The following is a 20,996-nucleotide window of genomic DNA, read 5'->3' as shown; positions in this document are numbered from 1 at the left end:
GTCCCCATTCTTTAGTCATTCTATTTATCTAGCCTGTCTAACAGTGTAGGCTGGCGGGAGGAGCTATAGGAGGACGGGCTCATTGTAATTAATGGAACGGATTCAAACGTGGTTTCCATATTTTTTACGCGTTTGACACCATTCCATTTCAGCTAATACAATGAGCCCGTTATCCTATAGCTCCTCCCACCAGCCTCCACTGGTGTCTAAGTATGCTGCAGAGCTGTCTGACTAAATAATTGTACTAGTTCTTCAAAGTAGATAAGGCAAACTTTGAAGAACTGTCTCTGTCCCTCTCATCATTGTGCTGTGTACATTCGTCTCTCATGCAGTCTATGCGGTCTGTGTGCATCTAACCTAACATCTCATGCGTAAAAGTGTATCCGTCCAGAGATATGTACAGTACCAGTCAAAAGTTTGGACACACCTACTCATTCATGGGTTTTTCTTTATTTTTGCTATTTTCTACATTGTGGAATAATAGTGAAGACATCAAAACTATGAAATAACACATATGGAATCATGTAGTAACCAAAAAAGTGTTAAACAAATCAAAATATATCTAAGATTTGAGATTCTTCAAAGTAGCCACCCTTTGCCTTGATGACAGCTTTGCACACTCTTGGCATTCTCGCAACAGAAATCAACAGGTTTACAGAAATTAGCCTTATTTGGTAGAAGACCAAGTCCATATTATGGAAAGAACAGCTCAAATAAGCAAAGAGAAACGACACTCCATCATTACTTTAAGACATGAAGGTCAGTCAATCTGGAACATTTCAAGAACTTTGAACTCTTCAAGTGCAATGTAGAAAATAGTAATAATAAAGAAAAACCCTTGAATGAGTAGGTGTGTCCAAACTTTTGACTGGTACTGTATGTAATGACGAGATACTCATGTCTCTGCTCTAACATTGGGAGTTGTTGTCGGGAAGGCATGCGACAAGTTTAGGTCCAAAATAAGCACATAGAAATGCATAGGGCTTATTTTGGATAGATTTTGGCGAGAGTGAAACCTCTCGGTTCGCGTCTTCCTCTCTGATACAATTATGGTCATTGTAGTTATTTACCATGTTTCTACACTGAACTAGGTTGAATATTTGCTTAATGAAAACTACAACTCTCTTTAGCCTAGCGTCCTACAGAGTTCTTAAAAAATATATAATTATATTTAATCTTTATTTAACTAGGCAAGTCAGTTAAGAACAAATTCTTATTTTCAATGACGGTCGACTTGGACAACGCTGTGATACAGCCTTGATTTCTTTCCCCCCCAAAAATGTGTTAATCGTTCAGCACTACACACTATACTTTGATGGCATTTCTTCCATCGTGAGGCTTTTAAAGTTACACTATATTCTGTAACACTGGAGATCTACCTACTGTATACAAGCCTGAGGTGATGAGATAGTTTAAAGTTGGTTACTTACTATTCTGACTAATTTTGAGATTTATATAATGGGATATAAACTTTCAAACACTTCCAATCAAAACTCCTTAGAGGAATCAAGTGCGATATCAGGTGTGTTTGTTTAAGATGTGTGTGTGTAGAGAGAAAAGAGAGAGAACGAAGAGAGACAGAACATCTGTGAGCGAAATGGCAGGTGTATGTGTGTGTGTGCAGGTGCCCAAAGACAACTCTTCTCTTTATTTCTCCTTATTCTTCTTTTTATTTAGGCCTACTCTACTCATCTCCTCTTCTCCTCTCCTTTGCCATCTCTCATCCTCTCTGAAAGCATGGGCCTCGATATGGCACTCTGACATTAAAGAAGCAGTGCACCTGCAATAGTCTGTCCCTCGAGGTGTCGGACAAGCACACCTGCCTGTGTTGAGTCGATATGAAGTGAGCACAGCTCTCAACCCTCTATCAAAGTGACAGCAATGTCAATGTTATTAGGATAGTATAGAGAGAGCGCTCAATAGAGGCCAGTGACCTCTCCTCCTCCTCACACCTTTTTTTTCTCCATTTACAGTGTGTGTGTGTGTCTGTTCTAACTTTACTATCCTTTTGGGTTTAAAAAGTCCTCACAAGGATAGAAAAACAAGGAACATTCTGACAAGTGGGGACATAAAATTGTCAGAGACTCCAGTCACCCAAGGCATAGACTGTTTTCTCTGCTACCGCACGGTACGTGTTACCGGAGCGCCAAGTCTAGGACCAAAGGCTCCTTAACAGCTTCTACCCCCAAGCCATAAGACTGCTGAACATTTAATCATATGGCCACCGGACTATTTACATTGACCCCCCACCCCCAATTTGTTTTGTACACTGCTGCTACTCGCTGTTTATTATCTATGCATAGTCACTTCACCCCTACCTACATGTACAAATTACCTCATCTAACCTGTACCCTCGCACACTGACTCTCTACAGGTACACCCTGTATATAGCCTCGTTATTGTTATTTTATTGTGCTACTTTTAATAATTTTTTACTTTAGTTTACTTGGTAAATATTTTCTAAACTCTTCTTGAACTGCGCTGTTGGTTAAGGGCTTGTAAGTAAGAATTTCACTGTAAGGTCTACACTTGTTGTATTCGGCGCATGTGACAAATAAAGTTTGCAGGTCTCCAAAAAGAAAAAGGCTATTTTAGGCTCAGCGGTTAGGGTTAGGGTTAGAATTAGGTTAATACGGGGTTAGGTTTAGGAGTTAGGTTTAGTTTAAGGGCTAAGGTTAGAGTTAAGGTTAGGGTTAGGTTAAGAGTTAGGCTTAGTGGTAAGGGACAATAGGATTTTGAATGGGAATACATTATTGGATCCCCACTTAGTAGTAAAACCAACATGTGTGTGTACATGCATACACTGTGTGCGTGTTTTAACATTATTCTTCTCTTCTGCCTACGAGTAATGGACCTTCCACTACTTTGCTAAGAGCTCAAAGTACATACGGGATAATGTGACAGTGTATGTGTCTGGTTGTGACAGTGTGCGTGCGTGGGTGTTCTGTTAACGCATATAGTGTGTGTTGTTGTTGTTTATTTTCTGGCTGCTGGCTGAGGGCATATTTTGAATCCGCACTTGTCAGACGTTAGGGAGTAAGAGCGCTCTGTTGTTTTAGAGAGAGGAATGGATGAAGGTGAGCCAGCGGTAGTCCTGAATTAACCTTACACCTCGCCAGGGGCTGACAGGAGAGAAAGACCTCGCCAGGGGCTGACAGGAGAGAGAGAGAGAGAGAGAGAGAGAGAGAGAGAGAGAGAGAGAGAGAGAGAGAGAGAGAGAGAGAGAGAGAGAGAGAGAGAGAGAGAGAGAGAGAGAGAGAGAGGGAGAGAGGATGTACTTTATCATTACATGCGAGATGGACTGCTTTTATACCCACACGCATATGCTGTGTCTATGTCTGTGTGTATCCAGTGTGTGACTGAGTGTGTGTCCAGGGCTAAAAGGTTGAATGGCTTGTCTGCAGTCTCACGACCATCTATCCTTAGGTCAGACACTCACATTACAACAGAGAGGTTACACATGCACGCACACACACACACGCACACACGCACACACACACCCTTTAGCCCTTGACAAGAGGTCAGTAACAGCACGAGTTATCATAATCATCGCAAATATGTACATGTATTTGCATTGTACATAATGACAATACAGAGAAAGGTCTGTTGCTATAGAGTTGACTGTGTGTGTGTGTGTGTGTGTGTGTGTGTGTCTGCTACAGTCAACTCTCAATAAATTGAAAAGATTGTGACTTGTAACAGTGTACACTAGGGCTGGGTGATATGGCCAAAACATTTCAGACTCATGGGCGATTCACAATATAAATAAAACATGTTTTACAGTTTCTCTACATAAGCTTTGATGTACAATTAAAAGTCAATAAACTGCATGTAAAATTATACCTAGGCTAAATATAAGCCTTATTTATCAAAACAGTTGAATTTTTTTTGTGTCTTTCAGGTATGTCTATGAAAATGCAATTTTTTATTACAAACTCAACATGAACCATGCACAATGCACACCCACTAATAATGAACAACTTCTTGTAGCAGACATTATAGAAAATGAACACAGGTCTCATGAACAATCTCTTAAGCAGAAGCCCATGTGCTAGTGAGGAGCCAGCTAATCTTTGTATTTAAATTCTAGCCAACTAGGAAGTATTTGGTTGCTAACAAGGTAGAACAGTTCAACTGTTATGAATTTACCCTCCTGTCTATCTCCAACTGTTTGAACAACATAGCCTGTTCACTTTGCTAAGATATTGAAATCAAGCAGCCTACCTGTTTCGGTACATGGTACTGCAATGCCGCGCGCAACAGAAACTGTGTAAACATTATTTTTTATTTTTTATGATGCTAGTGGTTGTATTAATTTGGAATCTATCACAACCCACAGCTGTCCCAGACTATGTGTGGAAGATTTATTTCTTGCACAGAATTGGTCAACTTTGTACTATGGGGGATAGTAGATTGACATAGGCTAGTGCTTTTGCTGTTCGTTAGGCCTATTCATCTTGTTGGCTGATGAAAAGTAAATGTGGACAGTTCTTCCAATATCTTCAATATGCACCTCGGAATTGGATAAGGACACAGTCTTGTGTCCTTGGATAAGGACACAAGATTTGTCTGTCTTCACTTATAGCCTGTGAGAAAGACCTGATCACGGGATGGAGAGCCATGCGAATGAGAGGTGCTTCGGAGGACGCAGCACTCAGGAAGAAGGGAATTATAATTATTATATTTAGCCCAAGGGCTCAACGGCCACTGGCCGCAAAAGGCATTACGGACACACAAAGGGGATGCCGCCGGAAAAGTCGAAGCATTATCAAGTGCTTGTCAAATTGTGAATGAGAGATTGATGATGTGTGTACAACCTGCACAAGAAAAAAAGCAGAGCTCACGCCTTTCAAGCAACTTTTTCTAAATCATCATTAGAGTCGCATCATGCAGCCTCAAAACATATAGCCCAATGTTTGTACAACAACTAAAGTTACATTAACTTCTCTAGGATAGGGGGCAGCATTTTCACGTTTGGATGAAAAGCATACCCAAATTCCACTGCCAGCTACTCATCCCCAGAAGATAAGATATGCATATTGTTAGCAGATTTGGATAGAAAACACTCTGAAGTTTCTAAAACGGTTTGAATCATGTCTCTGAGTATAACAGAACTTATTTAGCAGGCGAAACCCCGAGGACAAACCATTGAGGTTTTTTGGGGGGGGTCACTCTCTTTTCAATGGATTTTCATTGGGAATACAGATTTCTAATTGACCTTCTTGCAGTTCCTACCGCTTCCACTGGATGTCTACAGTCTTTAGAAATTGGTTGAGGGTTTTTCCTTTGTGTAATGAAGAATTACGGCCATTTTGAATCAGGGTCACTTGTTGTGCCGAAAAGCCTATTTGAATTCTGACATGTTGGCTGGATTCACAACCAGTGTGTAACGGCAGCCTTCCCTCTCTTCACGAGAAGAGAGGGTGTAACAGGGATCGGACCAACACGCAGCGTAGCCAGTGCTCAACATGTTTAATAAAACGATAAACAGTGAACACTTAACACGATACAAAATAACAAATGTGGCAAACCGATACAGCCCTATCTGGTGCAGAGAAAACACAAATGAACTAGTGTAGCCCAAAGCCATATGGCATACCCAGATCAGGACCTAACATACGGACAATTCAGGGTATGCAATTCTGTTCATCTGAAATAGACTGCATTTTCGTCATATCATGTTTCTTTAGACCTGTCTAAAAATAAACAATGGATTTATTGTGAAGGCTATATTATATGGATTTATTAGACTTTTTAAAATGTAAATGTTCCAGAGGTCTGCATCAGTGGCTTATAGTACTCTGAAATCGGAGTAGATCGCCAGAGCGAATTTACCAGCTACGTCTATCAACAGTTGTCGCAGTGACATCATTGACATTCTTTTGAAATTATTACTTGCAAAGTGGAGTTTTCTGTTAAGCCATGTAGCTAGCTATCTAGCTAAACAATGAACCATAATCCCAACTCGTGACTTTACTACCCTGAATCAATCTGCAGGTAGCTAACCAACCAGGTTCAATGTTAGCTAGTTAATATTAGGCTATAACTAGCAAAGCAAATGGCTCTGAGATACAAATAATACTACTACACAGATCAGACACGTAACATTAGCTAGCTGACCTAACAACAGCAGTCAAGCATCCAAGCTAAATGGCTAATGCTGGCTAGTTTGCTAGCTTCTTCCAGACACAAATGAGAGAACAGCTCACTGACTATTTTACTTGCCCTAGGAGAGCTGGTTTGGCTGTTTTTATGGTATCCAGAGCGTTGGTGACTGCAACTGTGCTGCTGGAAACAATTAATTAAAATGTTTTGCCAAAGTTTATTGATACCGGCCATATTCAATGGGTGTTGAGTATTCATAAATGTGTCTGTTATTCTGCGCTCTGGTACACTCAGACAAGAGTGCTCTGAAATCGGAGTAGATAGCCGGAGAGAATTTACCAGCTACCTCTAACAACAGTTGTCGCAGTGACATCATGAACATTCTATTGAAATGGTTAATTGCATAGTGAAGTATTTTGTTAAGACATGTAGCTAGCTAGCTAAACAATGAACCATAATCCCAACTCATGACGTTACTACCCTGAATCAATCTGCAGGTAGCTAACCAACCAGGTTCAATGTTAGCTAGCTATAGCCTAGTTATTAGGCTATAACTAGCAAAGCAAATGGCTCTGAGATACGAATAATATTACGACACAGATCACTACACAGATCATACACGTAACATTAGCTAGCTACCCAGCCAGCTAACGTTAGCTAGCTAGCTAACAATACACTTGAAATGAAAATGACTTTCTTACAAAATTAGAAACGTGTAATATCTGAAATGTACCTAGCTAGAGTATCTTATCCGTATACATGGATGGACGCTTCTACCTCTCTGTCACGGATGCCATGGTTGCCCATAGTTTGAAGATCCCCTTAGCTATCTTACTCTAGAGCAACACTTATGCAGTTCTACTACGGGATATCTTTCAAAAAAAGTTGTGTTAGACAGGATAACCTACAAGCTACATGGCAGACCAATCCGAACTCATCTCTCGGCATGTCCAGCCCATTCATTATCTCTACCAATCATGGCTTGCGGGACGGTTGCTGGCTTTTTCATAGACTGAACCAACTAGGCTTGTAATTTAACAATTGTATTCGTATTTACAGATGACACACAAGTTTGTTATTAAGGCACATGAAAGTTCACATGATCCAGAAGGCCTTTCTGCCCCCCAAAAAACGCCTTTCGATAAAAAAAGGCTCTCCTGAAGTAGTGATAGACGACATATGCCTAGTTTCTTGAAACGAGTCACAAATGTGGAAAAATTGAAGGGGTCTGAATACTTTCCGAATGCACTGTATATCATAAATGTATTAGTGCAAAAATGGATGTAGCAACTAAGGATTCTAGCTTTTATATTTATTATGCATCATCAGTGAGGCAGACCATACATCTGTATCTGAAGATACATACTTCTTGTTTTATAATATGAATGTTCTCGACAGAGCTGAGTGTGTTTTGGGAGTCACTTTTCTCAAATAATTAAAGATAAAAGCTAAGAACTTTGATGGTCCCTGTTGAGGGAAATGGCTCTTTACAATTTACACACACACACACACACACACACACACACACACACACACACACACACACACACACACACACACACACACACACACACACACACACACACACACACACACACACACACACACACACACACACACACACACACACACACACACACACACACACACACACACACACACACTTTAAGGCTGTTTCTATGCTTTCAGATAATCCTCAGCCACTGTCAGCTGAACTCTCATCTCCTCCACAAAGCTCCTTATACGAGCTGAAGCTTGTCTCACACACACACACATACACCGACACACATGCATACACACACGCACGCACACACAAACACACACGCACACACAAACACCACATGCACACATTCTCTCTCTCAGTAGCCAAACACTCTGTGTACTATATTAGATAGCTTACTCCTGAGGGAAAGGAACACTCGCTTAAAATGTCCTGCCTAAAAGTCTGGAAGCCCATCAATCTGACACACTTACACATACACACACACTCTCTCAGCATTCTTTCTCTGCTTAAATGAGAAGCCTTCCCCATGGAACAAAGTTGAGCTTCAGTGATAAACCTCTGCTCTGTGTGTGTCTCTCTCTCTCTCTCTGTGTGTGTGTGTGTGTGTGTGTGTGTGTGTGTGTGTGTGTGTGTGTGTGTGTGTGTGTGTGTGTGTGTGTGTGTGTGTGTGTGTGTGTGTGTGTGTGTGTGTGTGTGTGTGTGTGTGTGTGTGTTATGTGACAGCTCACAAACTATGCAGCACAATAGGTTGAGACAGGGGCATTATTTGCAATCACATAATTCTCTGCCCCCTGACTATACTCTGCTAGAAGAGATGCACACTGATGTGCTGTGATGCAGGAAGACACACACACGCATGCACACTTACAAGTACACACACAAACACACACAGCCTCAGCGGTTAATCAGTTGTTTGGGAAGCGATGGGCCAATATGTTGGAACCTCCTGTCTTGTTCCAGGTTTCCCTGGGGGATCGATACAGGTGCGTACACAGATAAACACCTTTACAGTAACTGGAGATTACTCTTTTGAAACCTTATCAATACACACAGCCTTAAATACATACACCCAGTATGCTTCATACATCTCTCTCTCGTCTCCATTACTCAGCGTTTCCAAAATCGGTCCTCTGGACCCCAAGGGGTGCTCCTTTTGTTTTTTGCCCCAGCACTACACAGCTGATTCAAATAATCGACGCTGCCATAACTACCCCTTTCCATCACTTTGTTTCACACCCTCCCCTCTCTCTCCCTTTTTCCTAAATCTCCCTGTCCTGCTCCATCAATCTTTTTCCATCAATATTTTTCCATCTCTCTCTCTCTCTCTCTCTAAGGGACTTAGTCTTGCACATTCAACTCCACATAAGTACAACTCTACTTTGAGCTGACACTGAGTCTAGCTGATTCAGTGGCCTCACAGCTAACCCTCTTCTTTCATATCCCTCTATCCCCCAGCCCTTGGTTCTCTCTCTCACTCCATTCTTTATCCCTCTTCCCCCTGCACCCCTCTATCCCTCCACCCTCCGTTATCCTTCTATCTTCTCTCTTATTCACCCTTACCACCTTTGAAGCACTGAAACCTTACCCCAGTCAGCAATGTGGTGCTTACCTCTGTCCACTTTAAATCTCCTCTTTATCTTCACGCACTTCTATCCTCCCTCCCTCCCTTCCCCCTTCTCTCTTTCTGTCTGTCTCCCTGTAGGGCTGTGATGGTCCTGGAATTTTCGTTTATGGTTGTTTGTCGGGCAAATGTCCACATTCACCGTTATAACGGAAACAATGTGCAAAGTTAAGGCCGCTTTTTTCTATCATCTCTGTCTGCTGCGCAGCTTCCAGCAGCAGTAGCACAGCTTTCTGTTGCCTAGAAACTGCAGTAAACAAGTCTATCATGCAGCTTTTGCACACATACACTACCATTCAAAAATTTGGGGTCACTTAGAAATGTCCTTGTTTTTGAAAGAAAATATTTTTTTTGTCCATTAAAATAACATAACATTTATCAGAAATACAGTGTAGACATTGTTAATGTTGAAATTTCTAAGTGACCCCAAACTTTTGAACGATAGTGTATATATTCCGTTTGCCAGCCTTTGTTACATGCACTGAATACAACAGGTGTAGACCTTACAGTGAAATGCTTACTTACAAGCCCTGGGATAGGGGGCGCTATTTTCACTTTGGGAAAAAATCGTGCCCAATTTAAACAGCCTCGTACTCTATTCTAGATCGTACAATATGCATATTATTATTACTATTGGATAGAAAACACTCTCAAGTTTCTAAAACCGTTTGAATTATATCTGTGAGTAAAACAGAACTCATTTTGCGGCAAACTTCCTGTCAGGAAGTTAAAAATCTGAAATCGAGGCTCTGTTCCAGGGCCTTCCTATTCATTTGCTTGAAATCTATGGATATAAATGCACTTCATACGCCTTCCACTAGATATCAACAGGCAGTGGGAGGTGGAATGGGGTGTCTAGCTTGATCTGAGGTCGAACAAGAGCTCTTGGAATGACGTGACCCCAAATTTCCTTTGTTCAGCAAGGCGCGGGAAGGAACCCTGGATTGCCTTCTGAAAAGCTTTCGGTATAGACGGCTAATATCTCCGGCTTTGATTTTATTTGATAAATGTGATAATATCATCGTAAAGTATGTTTTTTCAATATAGTTTTATCAGATTATTGAACGTTTATCGGGAGTTTTGGCGTTTTCCGTTCTCTGCGTTTGGTGAAGATGGACAACTTCGCGCCACTAATTCGACAGGAGAAGAGGACATTCTAAAACCAAACAACGATTTATTCTGGACAAAGGACTCCTTGTACAAGATTCTGATGGAAGCTCAGCAAAAGTAGGAACCATTTATGATGTTATTTCGTATTTCTGTGGAAAATGTTTAGTACTATTTTCCGCCCTCATTGCAGGCGCTGTCTCGCTATAACGTAAGCTGTATGTCGTACTAAAGTTATTTTTAGAATTCTAACACGGCGATTGCATTAAGAACTAGTGTATCTTTCATTTGCTGTACAACATGTATTTTTTAGTAAAGTTTATGATGAGTTCTTTGATTAGATTAGGTGAGTGTCAGAAATATATCCGGATAATTTTGTGCAGTTTGGCTACGTATTCACATTGTAAAACCACGATTTGTACCGCTAAATATGCACATTTTCGAACAAAACATATATGTATTGTGTAACATGATGTTATAGGACTGTCATCTGATGAAGTTTGTCAAGGTTAGTGAATAATTTTATATCTTTTGCTGTTTTTTTGCGATTGCTACCTTTGCGGTGAATGAATGCGGTTGTGTGGTTGGCTATTGTGGTACGCTAATATAATGCTATATTGTGTTTTCGCTGTAAAACACTTAAAAAATATGAAATATTGGCTGGATTCACAAGATGTTTATCTTTCATTTGCTGTACACCATGTATTTTTCATAAATGTTTTATGATGAGTATTTAGGTATTTCACGTTGCTCTCTGTAGTTATTCTTGCTGCTTCGGTGCTATTTGTGATTGTAGCTGCAATGTAAAACTATGATTTATACCTGAAATATGCAAATTCTTCTAACAAAACATAGATTTATTGTATAACATGTTATAAGACTGTCATCTGATGAAGTTGTTTCTTGGTTAGTGACTAATTCTATCTCTATTTGGGGGTTTTGTGCAAGCTACCTGTGCTGTGAAAGAAATGTCTGTGCATTTTTGTATTTGGTGGTGAGCTAACATAAATATACGTGGTGTTTTCGCTGTAAAACATTTAAAAAATCGGACATGTTGGCTGGATTCACAATATGTTTATCTTTCATTTGCTGTATTGGACTTGTTAATGTGTGAAAGTTAAATATTTCAAAAAAAAAAATTTTGAATTTTGAAAAATACAACAAAATGAATGTATTAGAACGGTTATGATGGCTATTTTGTTTTATTCATATTCTTCATACATAATCGCTGGTTACATGGTTATACAACTATCGTGCCAGTTCTAACTCTCAGTCTCCCTCTACCTTGCAAACTCTCTCTCTTACTTCCCATCAATCTCTCTCTCTCTCTCTCTCTCTCTCTCTCTCTCTCTCTCTCTCTCTCTCTCTCTCTCTCTCTCTCTCTCTCTCTCTCTCTCTCTCTCTCTCTCTCTCTCTCTCTCTCTCTCTCTCTCTCTCTCTCTCTCTCTCTCTCTCTCTCTCTTACTTCCCATTTTGCTCTAGCGCTCACTCACTTCCCATCTCTCTCTCTTTCATTCCCATCTCTATCTCTGTTACTTCCCATCTCTCTTTCTCTCTCTCTTTCACTTCCCATCTCTCTTTCTCTCTTACATCTCTATCTCACCTACCTCTCTCTCTTATTCACTTCCCACCTCTTTCCCTCTCGTTCACTCCCATCTACATCTCTTTCTCCCTTGCATCTCTCTCTCTCTCTCTCTCTCAAATACCTCAAATACCTAATCTCTCTCTCTCTCTCTCTCTCTCTCTCTCTCTACAGTGTAAATCAGCTGTACTGAGTGGTGATTAGCAGACACACAGAGTAAAGGTGAAAGTGCTGCCACCCCTGTCATCTCCTCTTACAGTGATATATAAACCTCTGTTACAGATAGTGTCCGGTGTGTGTGTGTACTGAAGTGCAGTCATATTCTCTCTCAGTGATCTACACACCTCTAGTTGCCATATCACACAAAGCTTCAAGTTCCTCGGCGTGCACATCACTGACAACCTGAAATGGTCCATCCACACAGACAGCATGGTGAAGAAGGCGCTACAGCACCTCTTCAACCTCAGGAAGCTGAAGAAAAATTTGGCTTGGGCCCTAAGACCCTCATGAACTTCTACAGATGCACCATTGAGAGCATCCTGTCGGCTATATCACTGCCTGGTATGGCACACACACACACACACACACACAAACACACACACACACACACACACACACACACACACACACACACACACACACACACACACACACACACACACACACACACACACACACACACACACACACACACACACACACACACACACACACACACACACACACACACACACACACACACACACACACACACACACACACACTCTGATGGATTGATTCTACCTTGATAGACAACATGTTGCTGGGCAACTCATTGAGTGGGAGGATGCATAGAGCGGAACCGTGTGTGTGTGTTTGCCTGTGTATGTGCTTGTTTCTTATTTAGAGAGCGAGAGAGCTGTATAAAATCACACATTTTACACCAACACGTTATTGATCAGCATCACGTGAACACAACATTATAATGTAGATTATTACTATTCTCTGAGCACTGACTGCCACAGCACCTAGACCCTCTTACGGCCCAGCTACACCACACGAGTGAAATCCACGTCTGTGAGACTTGCGTGATACGGAGTTGATAGGCTTACTATAGTCAATGTTACCTGCTACATCGGCGCGTGCGTAAAGCGTAGACGTTGTGCGGCTGTTGTAGCAGCAACCTAAAATTAGGTTTGGATCTATTTTTCTCGGATCCACTCACGTAAACACCATACAATTATATTTCAACACTTAAAAACATATTCACTCAGCTTCATAGTATGAAAATGTAATAGAAACATTAATAACAATAGTATGCTTCATCTATACAATAGCAGTAGGCCTACCTGTTTGTAAAACTAATATATAAATGCAACTGTAGTCTTCCAAGTTCATAATTGGAGGTGGGTTGTTATACTGTATCTATAGTATCAATGCTTTTTCTAAACTTTTAAACATTCAAACCAGCTGATGAACAGAAAGGCAAATGAAGATGATGGTCTACCTTGTATCATCTTTCGAGGCAGAGGATGCAGTAGAGTAGACCCCTCCCCTGACCCTCCTTGAAAGATATTCTGACATATTCTGATATTTTGACAGGACAGGTCAAAGTTGGCAAAATTAATGACACCCGTTTGAGAAAGTTGACACCCAAAGTTGAGAAGCACACTTTGCTGTATGACCCCAGTAATCCCAATACAAGAACACTGTCCAAAGAAAAAGCATGGAATGCTGTAGCATCTGTCCTCGGAGAACCAGATATGTTTTGTCAGAGATATTGTATATAATGACCAGATGATCTTGTCTCCGCTCTAACCATGGGAGTCATTGTTCCAAAGGCGGGAAGGCAGGCGGTCTGCTTATCGGCCTGCTTATCAGTCTGCTTATCGTTGCATTCCCGAGTGGACCCTCTCACTTTGCCTCTTCCTCTCTGGTTTTGTCAACAAAATTAATTGATGTGCATTTGTTCTGCAAAGTACAGACAGCTAGCCAGCTATGGTTCAATTGTTGATTAACGAACAAGGTAAATTATTTGACTGCAGATGGTGGTAGAATTTTTACTCAACTTAATTTTTGATGTAATGAGAAATATGGCTGTTGTCATATAGGCTACCCATATTGGAACCAAAGTCAATAGATTCCATGCAGAAGAGACCGAGTGCAACTGATTCCGTCTCTGGAAATTACTGTGCTGACGTCCTGTTCACAGTTTGCACACCCATAACCTGTCTCTCTGTCATGCTCTCTCCCCCCCCCTCTCTCTCTCACCTTCTCTCTCTCTCTCTCTCTCTTTCGTGCACCATAGTTAGTGTTATCAACTTACTTGTTCTGGTGCTTGGAGCCCTGGAGGTGAGCATGGTACTGTTCAATGGAGTTCAACACCACACTACATACACTGCAGGAGTAACTGCTGCGGAGACCTGATGAGAGAAAAACACACAGACATCATCATTATCATTGTTGTCGTTAATATAATTATCATCGGAATCGTCATCATCATAATCATCATCATCGTAATCATCATCATCGTAATCATCATCACTGTCATCATGATCATCATCATCTTAATCATCAGCATCATTGTCATCATGATCATCATCGTAATCATCATCATAATCAACATAATCGTAATCATCATCATCTTAATCATCATCACTGTCATCATGATCATCATCATCTTAATCATCATCTTAATCATTACCATCATGATCATCGTCATTTTCATCATCTTAATCATCATCATCATTGTCAGCATGATCATGATCACCTTGATCATCATCATAATTGTCATCATGATCATCATCATCTTAATCATCATCATTGTCATCATGATCATCATCAGCTTAATCATCATCATCTTAATCATCATTGTCATCATGATTATCATCATCTTAATCATCAGCATCATCATTGTCATCATCTTAATCATCATCTGAATCATCAGCATCATTGTCATCATGATCATCTTAATCATCATCATCATTGTCATCATCATCTTAATCAGCATCATCATCATCTTAATCATCATCATCATTGTAACCATGATCATCATCATCTTAATCATCATCATCATCATCATCATCTTAATCATCATCATCATCATCATCATCATTGTCATCATGATCATCATAATGATCATCGCAATCAACATCAGTATCATCACCACCACCATCACTATCATCATCATTGTAAAGCATATCTAATGTACAAAGACAAGCCTACTGTATGCTTAAAAAACATATTTCCAGTGAATTACAGCTGACTCCAATGCAGAGTTGAGAAAATTACTGTGGTGTAATTACTGAGGTGTTTGCAGTAAGACTTGATGATACTATACTAGTCATTAACAGAGAGCGAGCGGCATTTGTAGATCAAGATTGCTGCTGTCTGCTTTCTTCCTATGTGTATGCCAGAGCGTATGCGTGTTTTAGTGTGTGTGTGTGTGTGTGTGTGTGTGTGTGTGTGTGTGTGTGTGTGTGTGTGTGTGTGTGTGTGTGTGTGTGTGTGTACGGTGTGTACGGTGTGTGTGTGTGAATGTGTGTACTTACAAGTAATGCAGATATATTACTGAGATTTTAGTGGGATGGAAGGATAGAAGAATGGAGGGGAGCCAGGCGTGTGCAGCGCTGCTGAGATGGGTGTGTTTGTGTGTGTGTGTGTGTGTGTGTGTGTGTGTGTGTGTGTGTGTGTGTGTGTGTGTGTGTGTGTGTGTGTGTGTGTGTGTGTGTGTGTGTGTGTGTGTGTGTGTGTGTGTGTGTGTGTGTGTGTGAGTGTGATTAGATGAACGGCGCAGTAACAGATGTGAGCTAATTAGACGGTTTGCAGGTGGTCGAGAATGAAGGACCAAAAATAGACAGAGGAAGAAGAGATGAAAATTAGGGGAAAAAGGAAAGAAAAAGAGAGGGGGTAGAGAGAGATGGGGAGGGAGAGAAAGCGAGATGAGATAGACAGGGGAGAGAGAGAGCGAAGGGTGAGGGGGGAAAATGAAAGAGAGGAGAGAGAGACAGAGAGAGAGGGAGAACGAGAGGAAAATAAAAGGCAGTGACTCAGAAAAAGAGAGGGAAAGAGAAAGAGAGTAGGCTAGTCTCATGTTGAGAGAGCTCATGGGGCCCGATTCAGACTTAGTAAATGTACGCCTTTCCTACCGCTGACTTTTCTATGCACTTCTCAGTATTTGGTATTCAGACTTACCTTAATCAGGTGTGGCTACCTTGCACGCTCTAAATAGATTTCATTCAACTGCTGAAAACCCTCCCACTTGCTGGCTAACAGATTTTCTTGTGGATGGAGTTTTAAATAAAGAGGGTTTTCAATACATTTATCTTAAGCCATCCCTTCAAATACCGTGTACCTTTTTAGTCAGAAATTTGTCTACAGGCTCGCTAGAATATATAGAGAGAACGGGTTCAGAATATTAGGGATCAGAAAGCCATCTAAATCCAGTGCCTTCAGAAAATATTGACACCCCTTGACTTTTTCCACATTTCAAATGGGTTAAATGTATATATTTTTGTCACTGGCCTACACACAATATACCATAATGTCAAAGTGGAATTATGTTTTTATTTTTTTTATTTTAAAATAAATAAAAATGAAAAGCTGAAATGTCTTGAGTCAATAAATATTCAACCCATTTGTTATGGCAAGCCTAAATAAGCTGAGGAGTAGAAATGTGCTTAACAAGTCACATAATAAGTTGCATGGACTTTAACATGATTTTTGAATGACTACTTTATCTCCGTACCCCCTACACTCAGTCGAGCAGTGAATTTCAAAAACAGAATAAACTACAAAGACTAGGGAGGTTTTCAAATGCAACGTGTTATGTCTGGGGCAAATCCAATACAACACATTACTGAGTACCACTCTAAATAGTTTCAAGTATAGTGGCGGCTGAATCATGCTATGGGTATGCTTGTAATTGTTAAGGGCTTGGGAGTTTTTCAGGGGGAAAAAATGGAATGGAAAGCACAGGCAAAATCCTAGAGGAAAACCTGGTTCAGTCTGCTTTCCAACAGACTGGTAGATGAATTCACCTTTCAGCAGGACAATAACCTAAAACACAAGGCCAAATCTACACTGGAGTTGCTTACCAAGAAGACTGGGAATGATCCTGAGTTACAGTTGTGACTTAAATCTACTTGAACATCTATGGCAAAACCTGAAAATGGTTGTCTAGCAAAGATCAACAACCGATTTGACAGAGATTGCTCAGGGCATGTGCTCCAGGCAGGTGTCTTCACTGACATTTTCAACATGTCCCTGAGTCTGTAATAGTCTGTAATACCAACATGTTTCAAGCAGACCACCATAGTCCCTGTGCCCAAGAACACGAAGGCAACCTAACTAAATGACTACAGACCCGTAGCACTCACGTTTGTAGCCATGAAGTGCTTTGAAAGGCAGGTAATGGCTCACATCAACAGCATTATCCCAGAAACCCTAGACCCACTCCAATTTGCATACCACCCATACAGATCTACAGATGATGCAATCTCTATTGCACCCCACTCTGCCCTTACCCACCTGGACACGTGAGAATGCTATTCATTGACTACAGCTCAGTGTTCAACACCATAGTACCCTCAAAGCTCATCACTAAGCTAAGGATCCTGGGACTAAACACTTCCCTCTGCAACTGGATCCTGGACTTCCTGACAGGCCGCCCCCAGGTGGTGAGGCAACACATCTGCCACCCTGATCCTCAACACTGGAGCCCCTCAGGGGTGCGTGCTCAGTCCCCTCCTGTACTCCCTGTTCACCCACGACTGCATGGCCAGGCACGACTCCACCACCATCATTAAGTTTGCAGACAACACAACAGTGGTAGGCCTGATCACCGACAACGACGAGACAGCCTATAGGGAGGAGGTCAGAGACCTGGCGGTGCCAGAATAAAAACCTATCCCTCAATGTAACCAAGACTAAGGAGATGATTGTGGACTACAGGAAAAAGAGGACCGAGCACGCCCCCATTCTCATCGACAGGGCTGTAGTGGAGCAGGTTGAGAGCTTCAAGTTCCTTGGTGTCCACATCACCAACAAACTAGAATGGTCCAAACACACCAAAACAGTCGTGAAGAGGGCACGACAAAGCCTATTCCCCCTCAGGAAATTAAAAAGATTTGGCATGGGTCCTCTGATCCTCGAAAGGTTCTACAGCTGCAACATCGAGAGCATCCTGACTGGTCTCATCACCGCCTGGTACGGCACTACAGAGGGTAATGCGTACGATCCAGTACATTTTATTTTATTTTATTTGGATCTCTTTTAGTCACCATTTGGACTAAGAGTCCTTAAACATTAAAATACAATTTATAATATGAACACATTTCCACATATAACACACTATTACAAACATACATAATATACTAACATAATGACCCAATAAATACTCAATCTAAAAAATATTGATTCTTCATCTACTATAGTCCCACAACATTTCTATGTATTTTATTTAAATTGTTTTAAAATAATTTTTAAATGTATATATTGAAAGGTTTCGTGTTTGCTCAGTTAATTTATTCCATTTCTTTATTGCTCTAAATCGAAATGTTATTTTGCCTATTTCTCTTTTCTGTCTGGAAAACGCATAGATGGTGGACAATTTATTTCTAGTATTTACGAAATGTATGTCTCTTACCAACTGAATACCGTTTTGAATAGAACTTGGCCGTTTTAAATTATGTATATTATGAAATAAAATAAGCATGTTTTTTTCAATTATCTTGTCGATTGATGACCAACCAAGAACACTGCGCATGACTGCAACAGAAGAACCATATCTCCACCTTAAAACAATCCTTGCTGCTTTGTTCTGTGCATTCTGCAGCCTCCTAACTTCACTTGATGATGCATTTCCCCAGACCACAGAAGAGTAGTTCACCTGACTCTCATTTAATGCTTGTGTTATTTGCTGAAGAATTTGTCCTGGTAAATATTTAGCTATCCTTCTGATTATGCATGCTGTTATAATATATTTTTTTTAACATAGATTAGTTATTTGAGACGACCATGATAAGCAGTTGTCTAGCTGCACTCTAAATAGTTTGATTTCTGCCACTTCTTCAATTTGTACTCCTCCCATACTTAATTGTATCCCATGCTGTTTTTGTCAGGACCCAGTTACGAACTCGGGTCTCCGGTGTGAGAAACAGTCACTTAGCAAACTGAGCCACTAATAGTCGGCAGAACCCAGAAGATGAGGCAGACACAGCAGTACTTGAGACGGTGTTTTAATAAAGTAAAAAGGAAAGTACTTCAGGCAAAAATATAAATCCACAACGTCAAAAGTAATTCCAAGACAAAAGGTAAATCCACAAGGTGGTAGATACAGCAGGGAAAAAACCTACTCTGGCAAGTACACCCACAAACTTGCCATTATCCATAGCATTGAGCCACTGGTCAGTCATGTCAACCAATGCAGTGGTAGTGGAATGGTTTTGCGATAAGCATGCTGATTGGCTGTAATCAGATCATTCTTTTCCATGTAGTCCCACATTTGTCGACTCACAATACCTTCCAATATCTTACTGAGTGTAGGGAGTAGACTAATTGGTCGACTATTGGCATGTGTAATGGGTTCTTTGCAGTCTTTCGGAATAGGACACAGTTTCGCATGCCTCCATACATTTGCAAACATCCCCTTTTCAAGTGACCAATTAAATATGTATCTCAGTGGAACTGCAATCTGGGGAGCAGCACAGCGAAGCAAAAAATTGTCCATAAGAGCCATAACCTGTAGATTTACCATGTCACGCTCGTCGTCAGAAGGAGTGGACCAAAGCGCAGCGTGGTACGTGTTCAAGATAATTTATTAAACTGAACATTGAAACAAAATAACAAAGAAGAACAAAACGAAACAGTTCGGTCTGGTGCAGACACAAAACAGAAAACAACTACCCACAAAACACAGGTGGGAAAAGGCTGCCTAAGTATGATTCCCAATCAGAGACAACGATAGACAGCTGCTTTTGATTGAGAACCACACCCGGCCAAACAAAGAAATAGAAAACATAGAAATAAAGAAACTAGAATGCCCACCCTAGTCACACCCTGGCCTAACCAAAATAGAGAATAAAAGCCTCTCTATGGCCAGGGCGTGACATACCATCAGGTAATGACTTCAATAGGTTTAACCTGTCTAGCCCCGGGGTTCCGCTAGCGGAACTCCTCCCACATTCCACTGAAAAGGCAGAGCGCGAAATTCAAAAAATATTTTTGAGAAATATTTAACTTTCACACATTAACAAGTCCAATACAGCAAATGAAAGATAAACATATTGTGAATCCAGTCAACATGTCCGATTTTTAAAATGTTTTACAGCGAAAACACCACGTATATTTATGTTAGCTCACCACCAAATACAAAAAAGCACAGACATTTCTTTCACAGCACAGGTAGCTTGCACAAAACCAACCAAACTAACCAAGAACCAACCAAACTAACCAAGAAACAACTTCATCAGATGACAGTCTTATAACATGTTATACAATAAATCTATGTTTTGTTCGAAAAATGTGCATATTTGAGATATAAATCATAGTTTTACATTGCAGCTACCATCACAGCTACCATCACAAATAGCACCGAAGCAGCCAGAGTAATTATAGAGACCAACGTGAAATACCTAAATACTCATCATAAAACATTTATGAAAAATACATGGTGTACAGCAAATGAAAGACAAACATCTTGTGAATCCAGCCAATATTTCAGATTTTTTAAGTGTTTTACAGCGAAAACACAATTTAGAATTATATTAGCTTACTACAATAGCCAACCACACAACAGCATTGATTCAAGGCAACAGAAGCGATAGCGACAAAACCAGCAAAAGATATTAATTATTTCACTAACCTTCATAAACTTCATCAGATGACAGTCCTATAACATCATATTACACAATACATATATGGTTTGTTCGAAAATGTGCATATTTAGAGCTGAAATCCGTGGTTATACATTGTGAAAACGTTTTCCAGAATCTCCGGATATATTTCTGACACTCACCTATTCTGACCAAATAACTAATCATAAACTTTACTAAAAAATACATGTTGTACAGGAAATGATAGATACACTAGTTCTTAAT

The 20,996-nt window shown here is 40.5% G+C and overlaps 1 protein-coding gene across 1 annotated transcript in view; it reads right to left on the bottom strand.

The window, feature by feature from the left end:
• The window catches only part of LOC139571092 (zinc finger matrin-type protein 4), a 164,052-nt gene that overhangs the window by 11,580 nt on the left and 131,476 nt on the right, over positions 1–20,996 (bottom strand). Inside the window, exon 6 of the mRNA XM_071393627.1 lies at positions 14,225–14,321. Within this exon, the coding sequence (XP_071249728.1) occupies positions 14,225–14,321 (97 nt within the window). The remainder of the gene's footprint in view (positions 1–14,224; positions 14,322–20,996) is intronic.

This window comes from Salvelinus alpinus, chromosome 3, assembly GCF_045679555.1.
Source record: "Salvelinus alpinus chromosome 3, SLU_Salpinus.1, whole genome shotgun sequence".
Taxonomy (NCBI): domain Eukaryota; kingdom Metazoa; phylum Chordata; class Actinopteri; order Salmoniformes; family Salmonidae; genus Salvelinus; species Salvelinus alpinus.
This window is presented reverse-complemented; position numbering and strand designations above follow the sequence as displayed.